Below are 13,264 nucleotides of genomic sequence, written 5' to 3'. Positions count from 1 at the left end.
AAAATTAATTAAATTTTTTGATATAAAAATATATATGTATATTTAAATATTGTGTTGGAGTCCGCATTTGTAATGTTGTCATGTAAATTTTTGTAGAATGGTGGCATTCTCAACATTTTCTGTAAATACCACAATGGGGATTATTGTTCGATATGTACGTAATATTTTTTGTTTATGAGCTCCCAACGTCTTTAGTTTTGTCAATCAAAATATATGGCTGCTATGTTGCCCGGTTTCTTGATCAGATTTACTATTCGGTCTTTCGATTCGGTCTTGCAAAGGCTTATGAAGTTCTAAAACTCCATATTCATAATCTATTTTGATAATAAATATATAAACTTTTGCGATTTTTCGTTTCAATGTTCCCCTTTTCGGGGTTCATCTTTATTATTGACTTCCACAGTTCCAGATTCATATCAGCAGATAAGTCACAAACTTATCTCAGATTATCAAGTTTCAATGTTCCCCTTGGAGATGACCATGAAACAGAAACATAATTATTTGATAGATTCATTTCAAACAGATACAATAATTCACACCTTTGACATAACATAGTCCATAGCATCTACAAGAAAATCTGCACACACCAAATCGAACATCAGTGTGATAGATCATTGTAAACAAAACTTGATAATCTGAGATATTTGTACAGGGAATAATCACTTGCTGAATAAAAAAGTAATTTTTGAAGAAAGAATTAAATTGATAAATAAATTCTTACAAATTAATCAGTTATTCACCAAAGAAAATAAAAGTAATTCAGCTATTCCATATTTTTTTGCACATTAATTTTTTTTAATATGTATATCATTTCTAATCATTTTTTAAATATAGATTTCTTTAATAGTTTAACTTCTTTTTTTATATACATTTGGAAGATTTATTATTGGAGTTAATATGATATATTGTTTTATCTTTTCTTTTTTTGAAGATGATCTTTTTTTTATTAAAAGAAAGTGAGTAAGTCATTAGTATATTATCTAAATTTTATAAAAATCAGTCAATATCTTAATAAATTTTATCATTTCTATTAATTGACTTTTTTTAATAAAAATAAGCTTTTTTGAAATCTACCAAAATTTTACCAAATAATAGTATATCAATTACTCTCTCTCTTGGTATGACTGCACAATTTTTTCAGACATATTGGGATTTAATTAAGAAGGATATAATATTAAATGTCCGTGACTTCTTCAGGTACTCCGCTCTTCCTGCTCGTAAAATTTATTTTCCTTTAAATTCGCCTCTCTCTTTATTTTCTTTATATCTTATTTTGTTAATCAATCAATCTATATAGTTTAGGTAACAAATTTAAGTTTTAGTGACTTTTTCATTAAAAGTAAGTTTTTGGATCGTTGAACATCATTCTAACTTAACCTACGAGTCCTTAATTTTTGTAACTCTCAATTTGTTCCATGTTTTCAATCTTTGGTCTAGAAAATTTATCATTATTTTGCTGTTATTGCCCTCTATATATAATACTCTAATATAATTTTCACAATCTTACTTTTGATATATATAGTTGATCTTAACGGTTCATCTGTCTAATGTTTAAACATACTTTATACATAAAAGGTACCTTTCTCAATTGGCATAGTAATAACATGATTTATTGATTTATTGATATAAAACTCTATAAGTCAAATATCTGTATATTATTTCACTTCCAACTCTTCTATATTGGTACAGGTCTAATTTTATTTTTAAATCTATGTATCTTATAAATATTACACCTTTACAATAGTACACATCTACTATTGAGCATCTATGATACCAAAATTTGTACTTTGTTCAGATTATCAGTTTTACCAAATATATGCTATTACTAATACTCAATTATAATAAACTAAACTTACACTATGGTCAAAATCTTCATTTTCTGCCTCATTTGAAGAACTCATTTTTGTATTTGCACTGTTTGATTGTCTTATAAAAACAAAAATAACAATTTAAATATATTTAACTATAATTCTTTTTATTCTCTCATATAAATTATTAAGAATTAGTTTTTTTGATGCTTTTTAATGCTTATGCTCTTAAAAGTTATTTGCTAAGACAAATCATTATTAAAACTATAAAGATAGTTGTATCTTTTATTTTATTTTATTACTAATATTTCAATTATAATTTTAATCTTACATAGGTCTGGAAAACTTTTGGGCAATTTTAACCAGACACATATTGTTTTAATTCCAAAAATTCAAAACGTGCGTGCAGTTAAAGACTTAAGGCCAATAAGCTTGTGTACGGTCTTTTATAAAATTATCTCAAAAGTGATGACTTCAAGGCTTCAACAAGTTATGCCACATATTATCAGTTCGGCACAAAGTGCCTTTATTCAAGAACGTCTCATTTCTGATAATATTTTGATAGCTCATGAATTGATCCACTACATGAAGAACAAGAGATCAGGAGATAAACAATTCATGGCTATTAAACTTGATTTAAGTAAAGCATATGATCGGGTTGAATGGATGTTTTTGGAACATATGATGACTGTTCTGGGTTTCCACCCACTTTGGATCTCTTGGATTATGGAGTGTGTGTCAACTGTTACCTATACAGTTATGGTAAATGGAGAGCCTACCCATGTTATTAACCCTACCCGTGGTATTAGGCAGGGTGATCCATTGTCTCCTTTCTTATTCTTAATTGTTGCAGAAGGCTTCTCCTACCTTTTAGACAAAGAAAATGAACATCAGAGTCTATTGGGCATCAAAATTGGGAGATATTGTCCTACAGTTACTCATCTTTTGTTTGCAGATGATTCAATTCTCTTTTCACAAGCAACGGTGGATGAATGTGATAAGATCCTCACTTTGTTAGAATGTTATTGTCATGCCAGTGGACAACAGATAAATTTGGATAAATCTTGTGTCATGTTCAGTATAAATACACCTCAGAGGCTACGACCTTACCTAGCTCAAATATTGGGAATTTCCAACATAGGAGCACAAGACCGATACCTTGGCCTTCCAGCTGTGATAAATAGATCGAAAACAGAAACGTTTGCTGAAATTAAATTAAGAGTTTCATCACGTCTTTTTGGCTGGAAAGAAAAATTCTTATCCCCGGGTGGTAAGGAAGTTTTAATCAAATCAGTTATACAATCCCTTCCGGTATTTCTTATGTCGTGTTTTAAGCTTCCTAAGAGTTTATGTGACGAGTTGAACGGCATGATGGCACGCTTTTGGTGGAACCAACATCATTCTGAATCTGGCATTCATTGGGTTAGTTGGCGTAATTTATGTGCTTCTAAACAAGATGGAGGATTAGGTTTTCGTGGGCTCTTTTGGCTAAACAAGGATGGCGGTTGAGTCAACCTTCTGATGGGTTATTTTATAAGATTTTTAAGGGTAAGTATTTTCCACATTGTTCCTTTTTGGAAGCCCGTAAACCGTATAAGTCTAGTTGGGCATGGCAAGATTTTCTTAAAGGAAGAGAGGTGTTACTTAGAGGTATACGTTGGCAAGTCGGAAATGGTTCTATGATCAACTGTTTGAAGGATCCATGGCTCCCAACTACTTATCCATTCATGGCTAATCCCAGGTCAGATGTCTTGTTTAATATTTCTCAAGTAAGTGAGCTTATACTACCCAATCCGCCCCATTGGAATTTTACCTTACTCTCCCACTTATTTCAAGACTCTGATGTTCAAGTTATTATGTCTCTTCCTTTGAGTATTGACCCATCTCTGAATGATAAATTAATATGGTCCTTTACTAAAAATGGTCGTTATTCGGTCAAATAAAAATGGTCGTTATTCGGTCAAATCAGGGTACCATATAGCCTCTCAACTATTGTTATCTACTAGTGTGAATGGTCATAGTTCTACCACTAATCTCTCGTCTATTGCTGAAAATTTTTGGTCCCGTGTTTGGGGTCTTAAAGTCCCTCCGAAAATTCGCATCTTTATATGGAAATTATTGTTAAACAGAATTCCAGTGGGTATGAATCTTCAAGTGCGATGTCCTTCAATTCCCTCGCTTGTCGTATCTGTGGTCTATTTGAAGAATCAGTTGAACATCTTTTTTATTCATGTTTTTTGGCAAAAAGTATATGGTTGCTTTGGTTTGTTCAAATTCTTCAGGGTTGGTTTGGTTTGTTCAAATTCTTCAGGGTACATCACTTATTCTTGCTCTCATCGTTTTCCAGGAATAGTATCTCCTGAAATTGCGGAGGCACTGGGGATGCGGCATGCCATTATGATTGCTTCTGAACTTGGTCTAAGAAATATTATTATTGAAGGTGATTGCTTAAATGTGATCTCTACAGCTCAAGGCAAGAAGGATATTCCGTCAACAATAGAAGTCATAATCTTTGATACCGTTCGCTTATCATCGTCGTTCATATCTTGCGGCTTTGCATATGTTAAGCGAATGTGTAATTGGATGGCCCATGAAGTGGCTAAAAAGTCCTTAAAGCCTCCATTTTAGGAGTAATTATTGTAATTTTTATTATCTCGCTCTGACAAACAATCATTATGTACTTCTATTTTCCGATATTAATACAACTTCTACTTTGCCAAAAAAATTACTCTCTCTCTCTCTCTATGTATATATATATATATATATATATATATATATATATAATATAACATATATATTTTCCTTCTTATTTTATTTTTTAAAAAATACAATTTTTTATATAAAATTAATTTTTATTTGTATTAGTTACCTAAATTAGCATATTCGTGTCAAAAATAAATTTTAATTACATAAAACATCACTTTTTACATCGATGATTTTAAAATAAAATTGTCCCATTTCCTCGTATCCATTTTTGTGTCCGTGCTATCTAGTTTATTATTTATGGTTATGAAATGATTAGTGGACAAATATCAGAAATGTTAGAGTTAATAAAACCAAATCATCCCGAAATATATTATTTCTTCAACTGGTCAAATTATTAATTTTAACTAAAAACAGATTCAATTGAACTAACTAAAACATTGAAAATGGAAAACAAAACAAGCCAAATTAGTCGGTTATTTTGGTTAATTTGGCTAAACCAATAAAATTATAAAATAAAAATAACTAAAACAAAAATATATATAAAATGTGATTAATTTTTTAATAATTATTTTTAGTGTATATTTTTATGATATTATATTTATATTTTTTATAATTAAATTGTACCCTATCTGAAATCGTAGTCTGACTTCGTTATTGTGCATGTATGCCATAAATTGTTACCTGCATCATCTTTGGTGAAACACATTGGTGGCTTTATTCGAAAAACATTAGCATGTATTCCTCCTCTCCCAATTAAAATACCTAGCTCTGCAATTTTGAAGACAAAAAATTATTTTTAGAAAACAATTGTTGCAAAAAAATAATACTGGGTAGTGTACTAAAAGCATTTTCGCAATCTTGTTTTAATACCTCTAAGATTCTCAAACAGATGTAGAGTTTCTTGTTTAGCAGGGGTCTTTGCTTGCCTGTCCGTCACAAGCTCTACGCCGATCATTAAGCCACTCCCTCTCACATTTCCGATGACTGAAACAAAATTAAAACATTATGAAAGATCATTGATATCATTAATATAAAAATTAATTAATTGCAAATTGAATCACGAACTTCAGCGTCTTGAAATTTGATAATGTTAATCATCAACTTTTATCTTTTGACAAATCACAATATTGAGTTTAAAAGACGCCGACATAGACATTATAATATACAACCATAGCAGCATTTTTGTTGTTGCATGATTGTTCGGTATTCCAATTTGTCAAAACTAAAAGTTAATAACAAACATTGATAAATTTTAAAGCCCGTCTGGTAATTACAAATTACGCTAAAGGTCGTGATTTAATTTGCAATTAATTTATAATATAAAGAAGAAAATGATTTAAAACGTTAAAACAAATTACTATCGTGTTTCTGCTGAAGATGTTTCAAGCGGCTAATCAGGTGGGAACCAACTTTTGCGCAATTTTGTTGAAGCTTTTCTTGGTGAATGACTCTGAGAACAGCATGAGCACCGGCTGAGCACACAGGATTTCCAGCAAATGTATTAAATTGAACATGTTGGGACATCACTTTTGCTATTTCTGGTGTTGTCACCACTGCTCCTAACGGTAAACCATTGCCAATCCCCTGAATTCATCATTTACTTGACAAATGTTAATTATTTAGTAACCAAACTTCAATTTTACCAACAACTAATAGAACCTTAATATATGAATTCAGGCGGAAAAACTGCTTACGTATCCGATGAAAAAATGCATACCTTCCTAATTTTACCATATCATTTAAAAGGGATAATTGATTATGACTATCGCTGAACTTTTCAATTTTTTAATTTCAATCACTAATTTTTTTTTATCATTGAACATTTTTTTTTCATTTTAATATTTCCGGCCAAAAATATTTAGGTGGCAGCGGAAATAGACATATGGCAACCAGATTTTTCTAGTTTTACTTTTAAAATTTATCACATATACATAATTTTAATCTAAAAATGAGTTTTCAAGTCAAATTATGCATATATGGTAGGTTTTTAGGTAAAAAATTTAATTCCAGCTGCCACCTAAGCATTTTTGGACGGAAAATATCAAAATGAAAAAAATTGAAAGTTCAATGATGAAAAAAAATAGTTCAATGACTGAAATAAAAAAATACAAAAGTTCAATGACCTTCAGAATATAAACAAGAGGGAAGAAGAGAAAATAAATGAATAATTATTATTACTTCTCAAATATTACATTGTAATTACTAATTTTTTTAATATTTTTAAAAAGTCAATTATTATTTTCGAACGTTTCATAAAAGTATCTACTATTCTCTTTTGTAAGTTAATTCAGTTTACTTAGTCAGAAAATGTGATTGTCAAAAATAAAATTCAATTTGATCCAAATCTTTTTGTTTTCAAAAAAATTCATAAAATTATAAGAAATTCAAATTAATTTTCAAAGTGATTTATAATTACTTATTAAATCATATTTTTATAAATATGTTTAATTTTTCATAATTAGTTTAAATATTTTGTTTTAAATAAAAATGTATATGTTTTGATTTGGTAATATTTTTGTTTAGTTTAAATTTTTTAATTCAAAATCAAATCATATCAATAAGTATATAGCATTGTATAATTTTAAAATAGAACCGAATAAAATATACTCCATACAATTAGTTTTTTAAAATGATTTTTCTTTTATAATTAGTTTTATAAAATGAATTTAATTTTGAAACCCTTAAGATATATTTTAAAAGAGCTAATAAATAGTGATAAATTTATTTAAGTTTATTAATTGATGGAGTGCTCAAGACGGGTTAATCAATAAAACAGAGGTTAGAATAGTAATCTGACGGTGGCTGTTCGATGAGCTCTCCAATGCTTAAATTAGTAATTGACCGTTATAATAGCTTATGAGCTTATTGACTACTGATGATAATGTACTGTGACTGACAGAATGCTCCTTTAATAAGATCATACTTAGTAGAGTCTGAATAAGATTATGATTCCTGTATCGTATTAGATGTTTAAGTAGCATTCTCCAATAAGTCTTCTAAAAGGTCCAAATCTTCGATATGATTCTCAAACCTTCTAGATTGACAGTGTTGTATTGAAAAAATAAATTTATGTTTGGGTAAGATAAAATCTAATGCGGATTTGTCAAAATATTGCTCTTTCTAAACCCTAAAGGGTACGGTCTTAGTATGGCGAATCCTAGGGGGTTCGCTTTAATGGGCGGATCTGTAAGGATTCGGCTATTTAGTTATTTAAGTTGATTACTTTCCCCTTGTATGACTTGGATGTACGGATACGGTATTGTACAATTAGGTACGGTTTCCATCATTAATTAAATATAAATAATTTTATGAATTTATGAATTCTTTTTAAAGCAAATTAAGTTTAGGGGCCAAAATTTTATTTTGTATTTTTGACAGTAAGACCTTTTATCTAACAAAAGGGAGGTGTTAGTTAGTTTTTATCAATCTTTAGGGGAAAAATAATTGACTTTTTAAAAGTTATGTGAGAAGTACTAATTATTACCTAATGTTATGGAGTAAATAGTAATTATTCCATAAATAAATTGCGACAAAAGAGGGGCGAAAAAACATGGTTGGCGACGGAATAAAGGGATATATAAAATGTGATAATTAAAAGAAAAAAACTAATTTCATAAAATAGTGAAATAATTAATGATAATAAAATCGGCAAACAGTGTACGCCCAAGGTAAATTTTAAAAATAGGCTTAATGGTGTTAAAAAATAAATATTTTTTATTTTTTGAAAATATAATCAAATCTTGTAAATCTATCATAATCCAACCAATCCACTAAAAATTTATTTGATTTTTAAAAAATAATTAATTATCTCTCTATGACAATCGAATGTGTATTTTTTCAAAAAATTTTGAAGAAAAACAATTGTTGATTGAGATGCAGTGTGGTTCATAAAAATTATAACTTTTATATTTTATACCAACTTGGCATACCACGTAAAAACAATTTAATTAATTTAAAAAAATTAAATAAATTTCTAATGAATTGATCAAATTGAAATAAAATCACAGCTTAAAAAATAGACCCTTTTTGAAAAAGTAAAAACAAAATAGTTTATTTGTCAAATTTACAAGGGTAAAAAGTTTTTTTAAAAGAAAAACCTTAGCCAAGGTAATTATGTCAGGAATGACCCCATGTGACTCAAAACCCCAAAAGTGGGTTCCTGGCCGGCCAAATCCGGTTTGAACTTCATCGGCAATGCAAACTCCACCAGCATTGCGTACAATGTCATAAACCATTTTCAGGTATCCTGGTGCCACTTCTGTTGCTCCTCCAAATCCCTAGAGCCAAATCATTAATAAGTATAAAATTTCAATCTAGTTCCGCCTCGTATTTCATCGATCCGACCAATTAGAAGTTAACACATGTTAAATAATTAAAATAAATAAAGGTATATGCACTAGAGTTAGGTAAAAATATTTCTAAAAAGGATACATCTATTCGAATTTTGACAACCTGAAACGATTCGGCTATAAACCCAGCAACTGTTCCGGAAGTCCCATAATCGATGTAATCCTGCACATCTTTGACATATTTAGACGCATCCGAACCGAAGACCCCTCGATATGGATCCGGGTTCATAACATGATGAACGTCCCCCTGCACCATGTTATGGTTAGAGTTATACAATATTCGGTCGAAACTGAATAAACATTTTAAAAATTTAGTTTAATTTTCGTTTTGACTATTAAAAAATGTGAGCCCGAATATTGGGACGAACATGAACAATTAAATTAACCTGTGGTATTGGGAATTTCCACATTCCTAAAGCAGTAAGGCCAACTGTGCTAGAACTTGCACCGTGAAATGAATTTCTCATAGAGATCATTTGAAGATTTCCGGTGTAGAGTCTGGCCATCAGTGTTGCTAATTCACAAGCTTCCGACCCCGAATTTACAAAAAACACAGACTGCAAAAGGCATTAGTGTTGTTACAATATATAATTAAAAAATTTATTTCCCCGGTACATATTAAAAAATTAAACTTTATTAGTCATTTAAACTAACTATATACAGTATTCTTATTAAATAATTGATCCATTCACATTTTAAAGAGATGCAAATATTATTTAGTATAAATTATAAGAATAAGGTGGGAACAATGTTAGTAAAAGTAATAATTAATTATATAATTTTATACTAATATATATAATTATATTATCTTCTGTCTTTCAAAATGATACTAAATTTTATGTTTTCTATGTTTACAAACTGATCTCAATTTTGAATTGAACTATCAATTTTTAATAAAATTTCGATGACTTTTGTTTCAAAATGTTACTATGTTTTTATATATTTTTTACCAATAAACTATAGCTCAAATCGTATAAATACTGGTTAGCAAACTGCTATAAAAAGAGTTTTTATATCTTTTTCTATTTAATAAGAATAATCTTGTGTTCAATTAACAGTAAGTCTTTCATGAAATTTTTGGTAAATTTTACTCAAGTAATTGTCCGAGGAAGAATATCCTCAACACCAAAGGATATAGTTATGTCATCGTTTTTTTTTATTAAACGTTTACCACCGAAACGAAAATGAAAGACCTAGTTATTTTCTAAATTCAACATTTCTATTTTTTTATCAATTACAACAAATTTTTTTAACTTTGACAATTATGTCCAATTTAATTTTTTTTTTTTTGCAATTATGACCAAAATTTTCAATCTAATTTTTGAAATCTAAACCTTTGCGTTTTTTTTATCAATTGCGACCAAATGTTCATATCAACTTATTTTAGAAGTTAGACAATTTTTTAAAAAAGTTCATCGTAATTGATAAAAGACATAAAAATTTAAATTCAAAAAATAATATTGGCTGACCGCCAAAATTTATTACTCGAAAGCTCTAAAAAATAATGAATATGATTAAATGGTAAGTTAAGAACCTTGAGATTTGCAGGCATCTTGGCAGCTAAAGCCTCAGCATAATCAGCAACAGCATGATGTAAATAAATAGTATTAGTATGCTGAAGAAGCTTGCTTTGTTGTATTATAGCCTTCAAAACCTCAGGATGACAATGCCCACATGACACAGTCACTATTCCACCAAATGCATCCAAATATCTTCTCCCATTTTCATCAAACAAATACTGCATCTTTCCTTCAACAAGATTCAACTATGCAAATAACATAATCATCATGAGACACTATTTATTAATTTTAAACCTCCGTTTATATATTGATCGTTAATTTTTACGTTAAGTTGTGATCGAATCATAAATAATATTTTTTCTATAAAACGAATTTTGTTACATGATAATATACAACTGTAAATTAGTTGATTTGAAGTGAGTGAGTTTCAATATATTGTTTAGAAATTATGCGTTTATTATTTTAGTTGCAATTAAAGTTCCTTTCTAGCATATACCAACTTGGGTACCAAATAAGGGAAAAAGTACGATATAATGGAGTATGTTAGAGGAAGAAAAAAAAACTCAATTATTGTATTCTCTTGTTGCTATGCTAGCTAGAGACATAGAATAATGTTTTACAAATGAACTCTTATAGTATTAAGTTTTTTTTTATATACGAATAAAGATAAAATTGATAAATTCTTTCATAAAAATTAGGCCTAAATAGACTACAGTTTTTTTAAATGTTTCTTCTTCTTCTTCTTTTAAATCCAATTAATTTTAATAATTTTAGTTCAATTAAAACAATAACAATAATTTTAATAACTAATTAGAAAACTATAAATATTTTCAATATATTGTAATTGATCAATTTTAAATTATTTAAAGTTATTTAAAAAAAAACAAACAAAATAAGTTTAGGATCAATCTTAATGCTATATGAGTTGAGTGGGATCCTAAGTAGTATAAATTTGGAATTACACTACACATAATGCTCTCTCTGGACATGAAATTTAATCGCTCTATTTTCAAATAAGCTCCACAGACTCTTAATTAATTGGTCACTGAATTACTAAGAGTAGCTAGCCTAAATTGTTTGATTAAAGCTTAAACTATCAATTTGAACTAGACAAGATTAATCAATGTTCTTTCTCAATGTGCCACTAATACTATTGATTAGAGACATAATTCCTTAAATGGGTCAATCTAACAAAAAAATGTTTCCTTAAATTCACTCTAATATGGGAGATGTACCCATAAACTGTTCAGGTAAAAGTTAGGTATAATAGATATAAATCTAAATCTTTTTAATTTTTTTATAAATTTAATCCAAAAAATTAATGTTGATTGATTTAATCCAATTTAAATTCACAATAATTTTATTTCAATTACACAAATTATTTAATTGGCATGAAACATGATGTATTAAAAAATTATTTTTTTTAAAATTACATTTAAACAATTATAAGAAAAGAGTAAAAGTGTGTGTGTGTGTGTATGTGTGTGTGTGTATATATATGTATATATATTTAATTTAGCATTGAAAATGTTAAAATAATATCAAATTAGTAATTAATGAAATCGGTCCTATATTATAATTAGCTTTTTAAAATTGAGAATAAAGTAAAAACTAAAATTTTGATTAGATTTGTAAGAAGATAGTTTTTTCTTTAAAAAAAATATTTGACCGTTGAACTTAATGTTTAAATTAGATATCTATTTTATAGAAAATAGAATACACTATTATGGTAAAATATGATACACCTGCTTCATTTTAATTTTCTAGAAGTAGTAGTCAATATAAGTAACAAAAAGAAGTAAAATCTAATCTATACTGTATATAAAAGCACGGATGGAGGAGGGATAGACATATTTACGTTAATGTCCTTTTCGCTTTATAAAATTTAATTATTAATTAAAAACTATTAAAATAATTATTAGAGTTAGAGTACTAACTAAAATAGACTACTATGTTAAGATAAATCAGAATTCTAACTAAAATAAACTATTATGTTAAAATAATTATCTAAAATACTAATTAAAATATACTACTTTTATTATCTAATAATTACTATTCTAATTATTTTTTAATCATATAGAATTCAAAATAAGATAAACTATCCGATTAATTACTATTTTAATTATTATTTATATTTTCTATTAAAATATAATATAATTATAAAATTTGGGTATGAATTCAACATATTAAGATAAACTATTACAAATTAACTACTATTTATATTTGATAATTTGACGAGTCACACTACGAATCACGTGTGAAACACATAAAGCAAAACTAGTTATTATAAATATAGGAACGGACTAATGTAATTAATCAAAGTTTCGTATTCAATTTATTAATTTATACTTTCATAAAAAATTAATATGAATAGAAACTAACTGGTTTTTCATAATAGTGAAAAAGAGTGGAACCCAAAAACTTGTTTCGCTTGCTGAGAATTTCATCAACCATTGGACCTTTATATGGCTTGGGACTATAATCAAATGGAGGAAGCTGTGGCGGAGGAGGATCATAAACACAGGTTGCAGCAGTATTTGTGGTAGAGAAGGGAGGGACTGAAATGTAAGAAAAATATTTGGATTTGGGCTTATGCGTGATTATCCTTAAGATTTGAGTATATAATGCCATTTTTTGAGAGTAAGTGAGCTTGAGAGAGTGAGAGAAGAATAGTTTTTATAGGAACAGTAGCTAGGATAGGATGACTGGTTTTTGTTTGTTTATTATTAATTAATTTTAAACCTCCTTTTATATATTAATTATGTACGATGCTCTTTCACTAATGTATACGTTAAGTTGTGGTCGAATTATAAATAATATTTTTTTTATAAAATGAATTTTGTTACATAATAATATACAATTATAAATTAGTTGAGTTGAA

The 13,264-nt window shown here is 28.1% G+C and overlaps 1 protein-coding gene across 3 annotated transcripts; it reads right to left on the bottom strand.

Annotated features, from left to right (window-relative positions):
- Nucleotides 1-347: 347 nt before the first annotated feature.
- LOC126654788 (alanine--glyoxylate aminotransferase 2 homolog 1, mitochondrial-like) lies at nt 348-13,051 on the bottom strand. Of its 3 annotated transcripts, none has more exons than XM_050348767.2 (9): nt 12,766-13,051; nt 10,398-10,628; nt 9,250-9,420; nt 8,964-9,110; nt 8,612-8,791; nt 5,873-6,098; nt 5,385-5,498; nt 5,196-5,282; nt 348-577 (listed from the first exon to the last, which is right to left on the bottom strand). In XM_050348767.2, exons 1-9 carry the CDS (start codon nt 13,012-13,014, stop codon nt 534-536), a joined length of 1,449 nt encoding a protein of 482 aa, XP_050204724.1. In that variant the 5' UTR covers nt 13,015-13,051; the 3' UTR covers nt 348-533. The 3 variants fall into 3 exon arrangements, with proteins under 3 accessions (XP_050204724.1, XP_050204725.1, XP_050204726.1); XM_050348768.2 differs by having other exon boundaries at nt 8,967-9,110; nt 12,766-13,050; XM_050348769.2 differs by lacking the exon at nt 8,612-8,791 and having other exon boundaries at nt 8,967-9,110.
- Between the last annotated feature and the right edge of the window lie 213 nt (nt 13,052-13,264).

Source organism: Mercurialis annua, linkage group LG7, assembly GCF_937616625.2.
Source record: "Mercurialis annua linkage group LG7, ddMerAnnu1.2, whole genome shotgun sequence".
In the NCBI taxonomy this organism is placed as follows: Eukaryota; Viridiplantae; Streptophyta; class Magnoliopsida; order Malpighiales; family Euphorbiaceae; genus Mercurialis; species Mercurialis annua.
The sequence above is the reverse complement of the archived record's forward strand: the minus strand, read 5'-3'. Positions and strand labels throughout refer to the sequence as shown.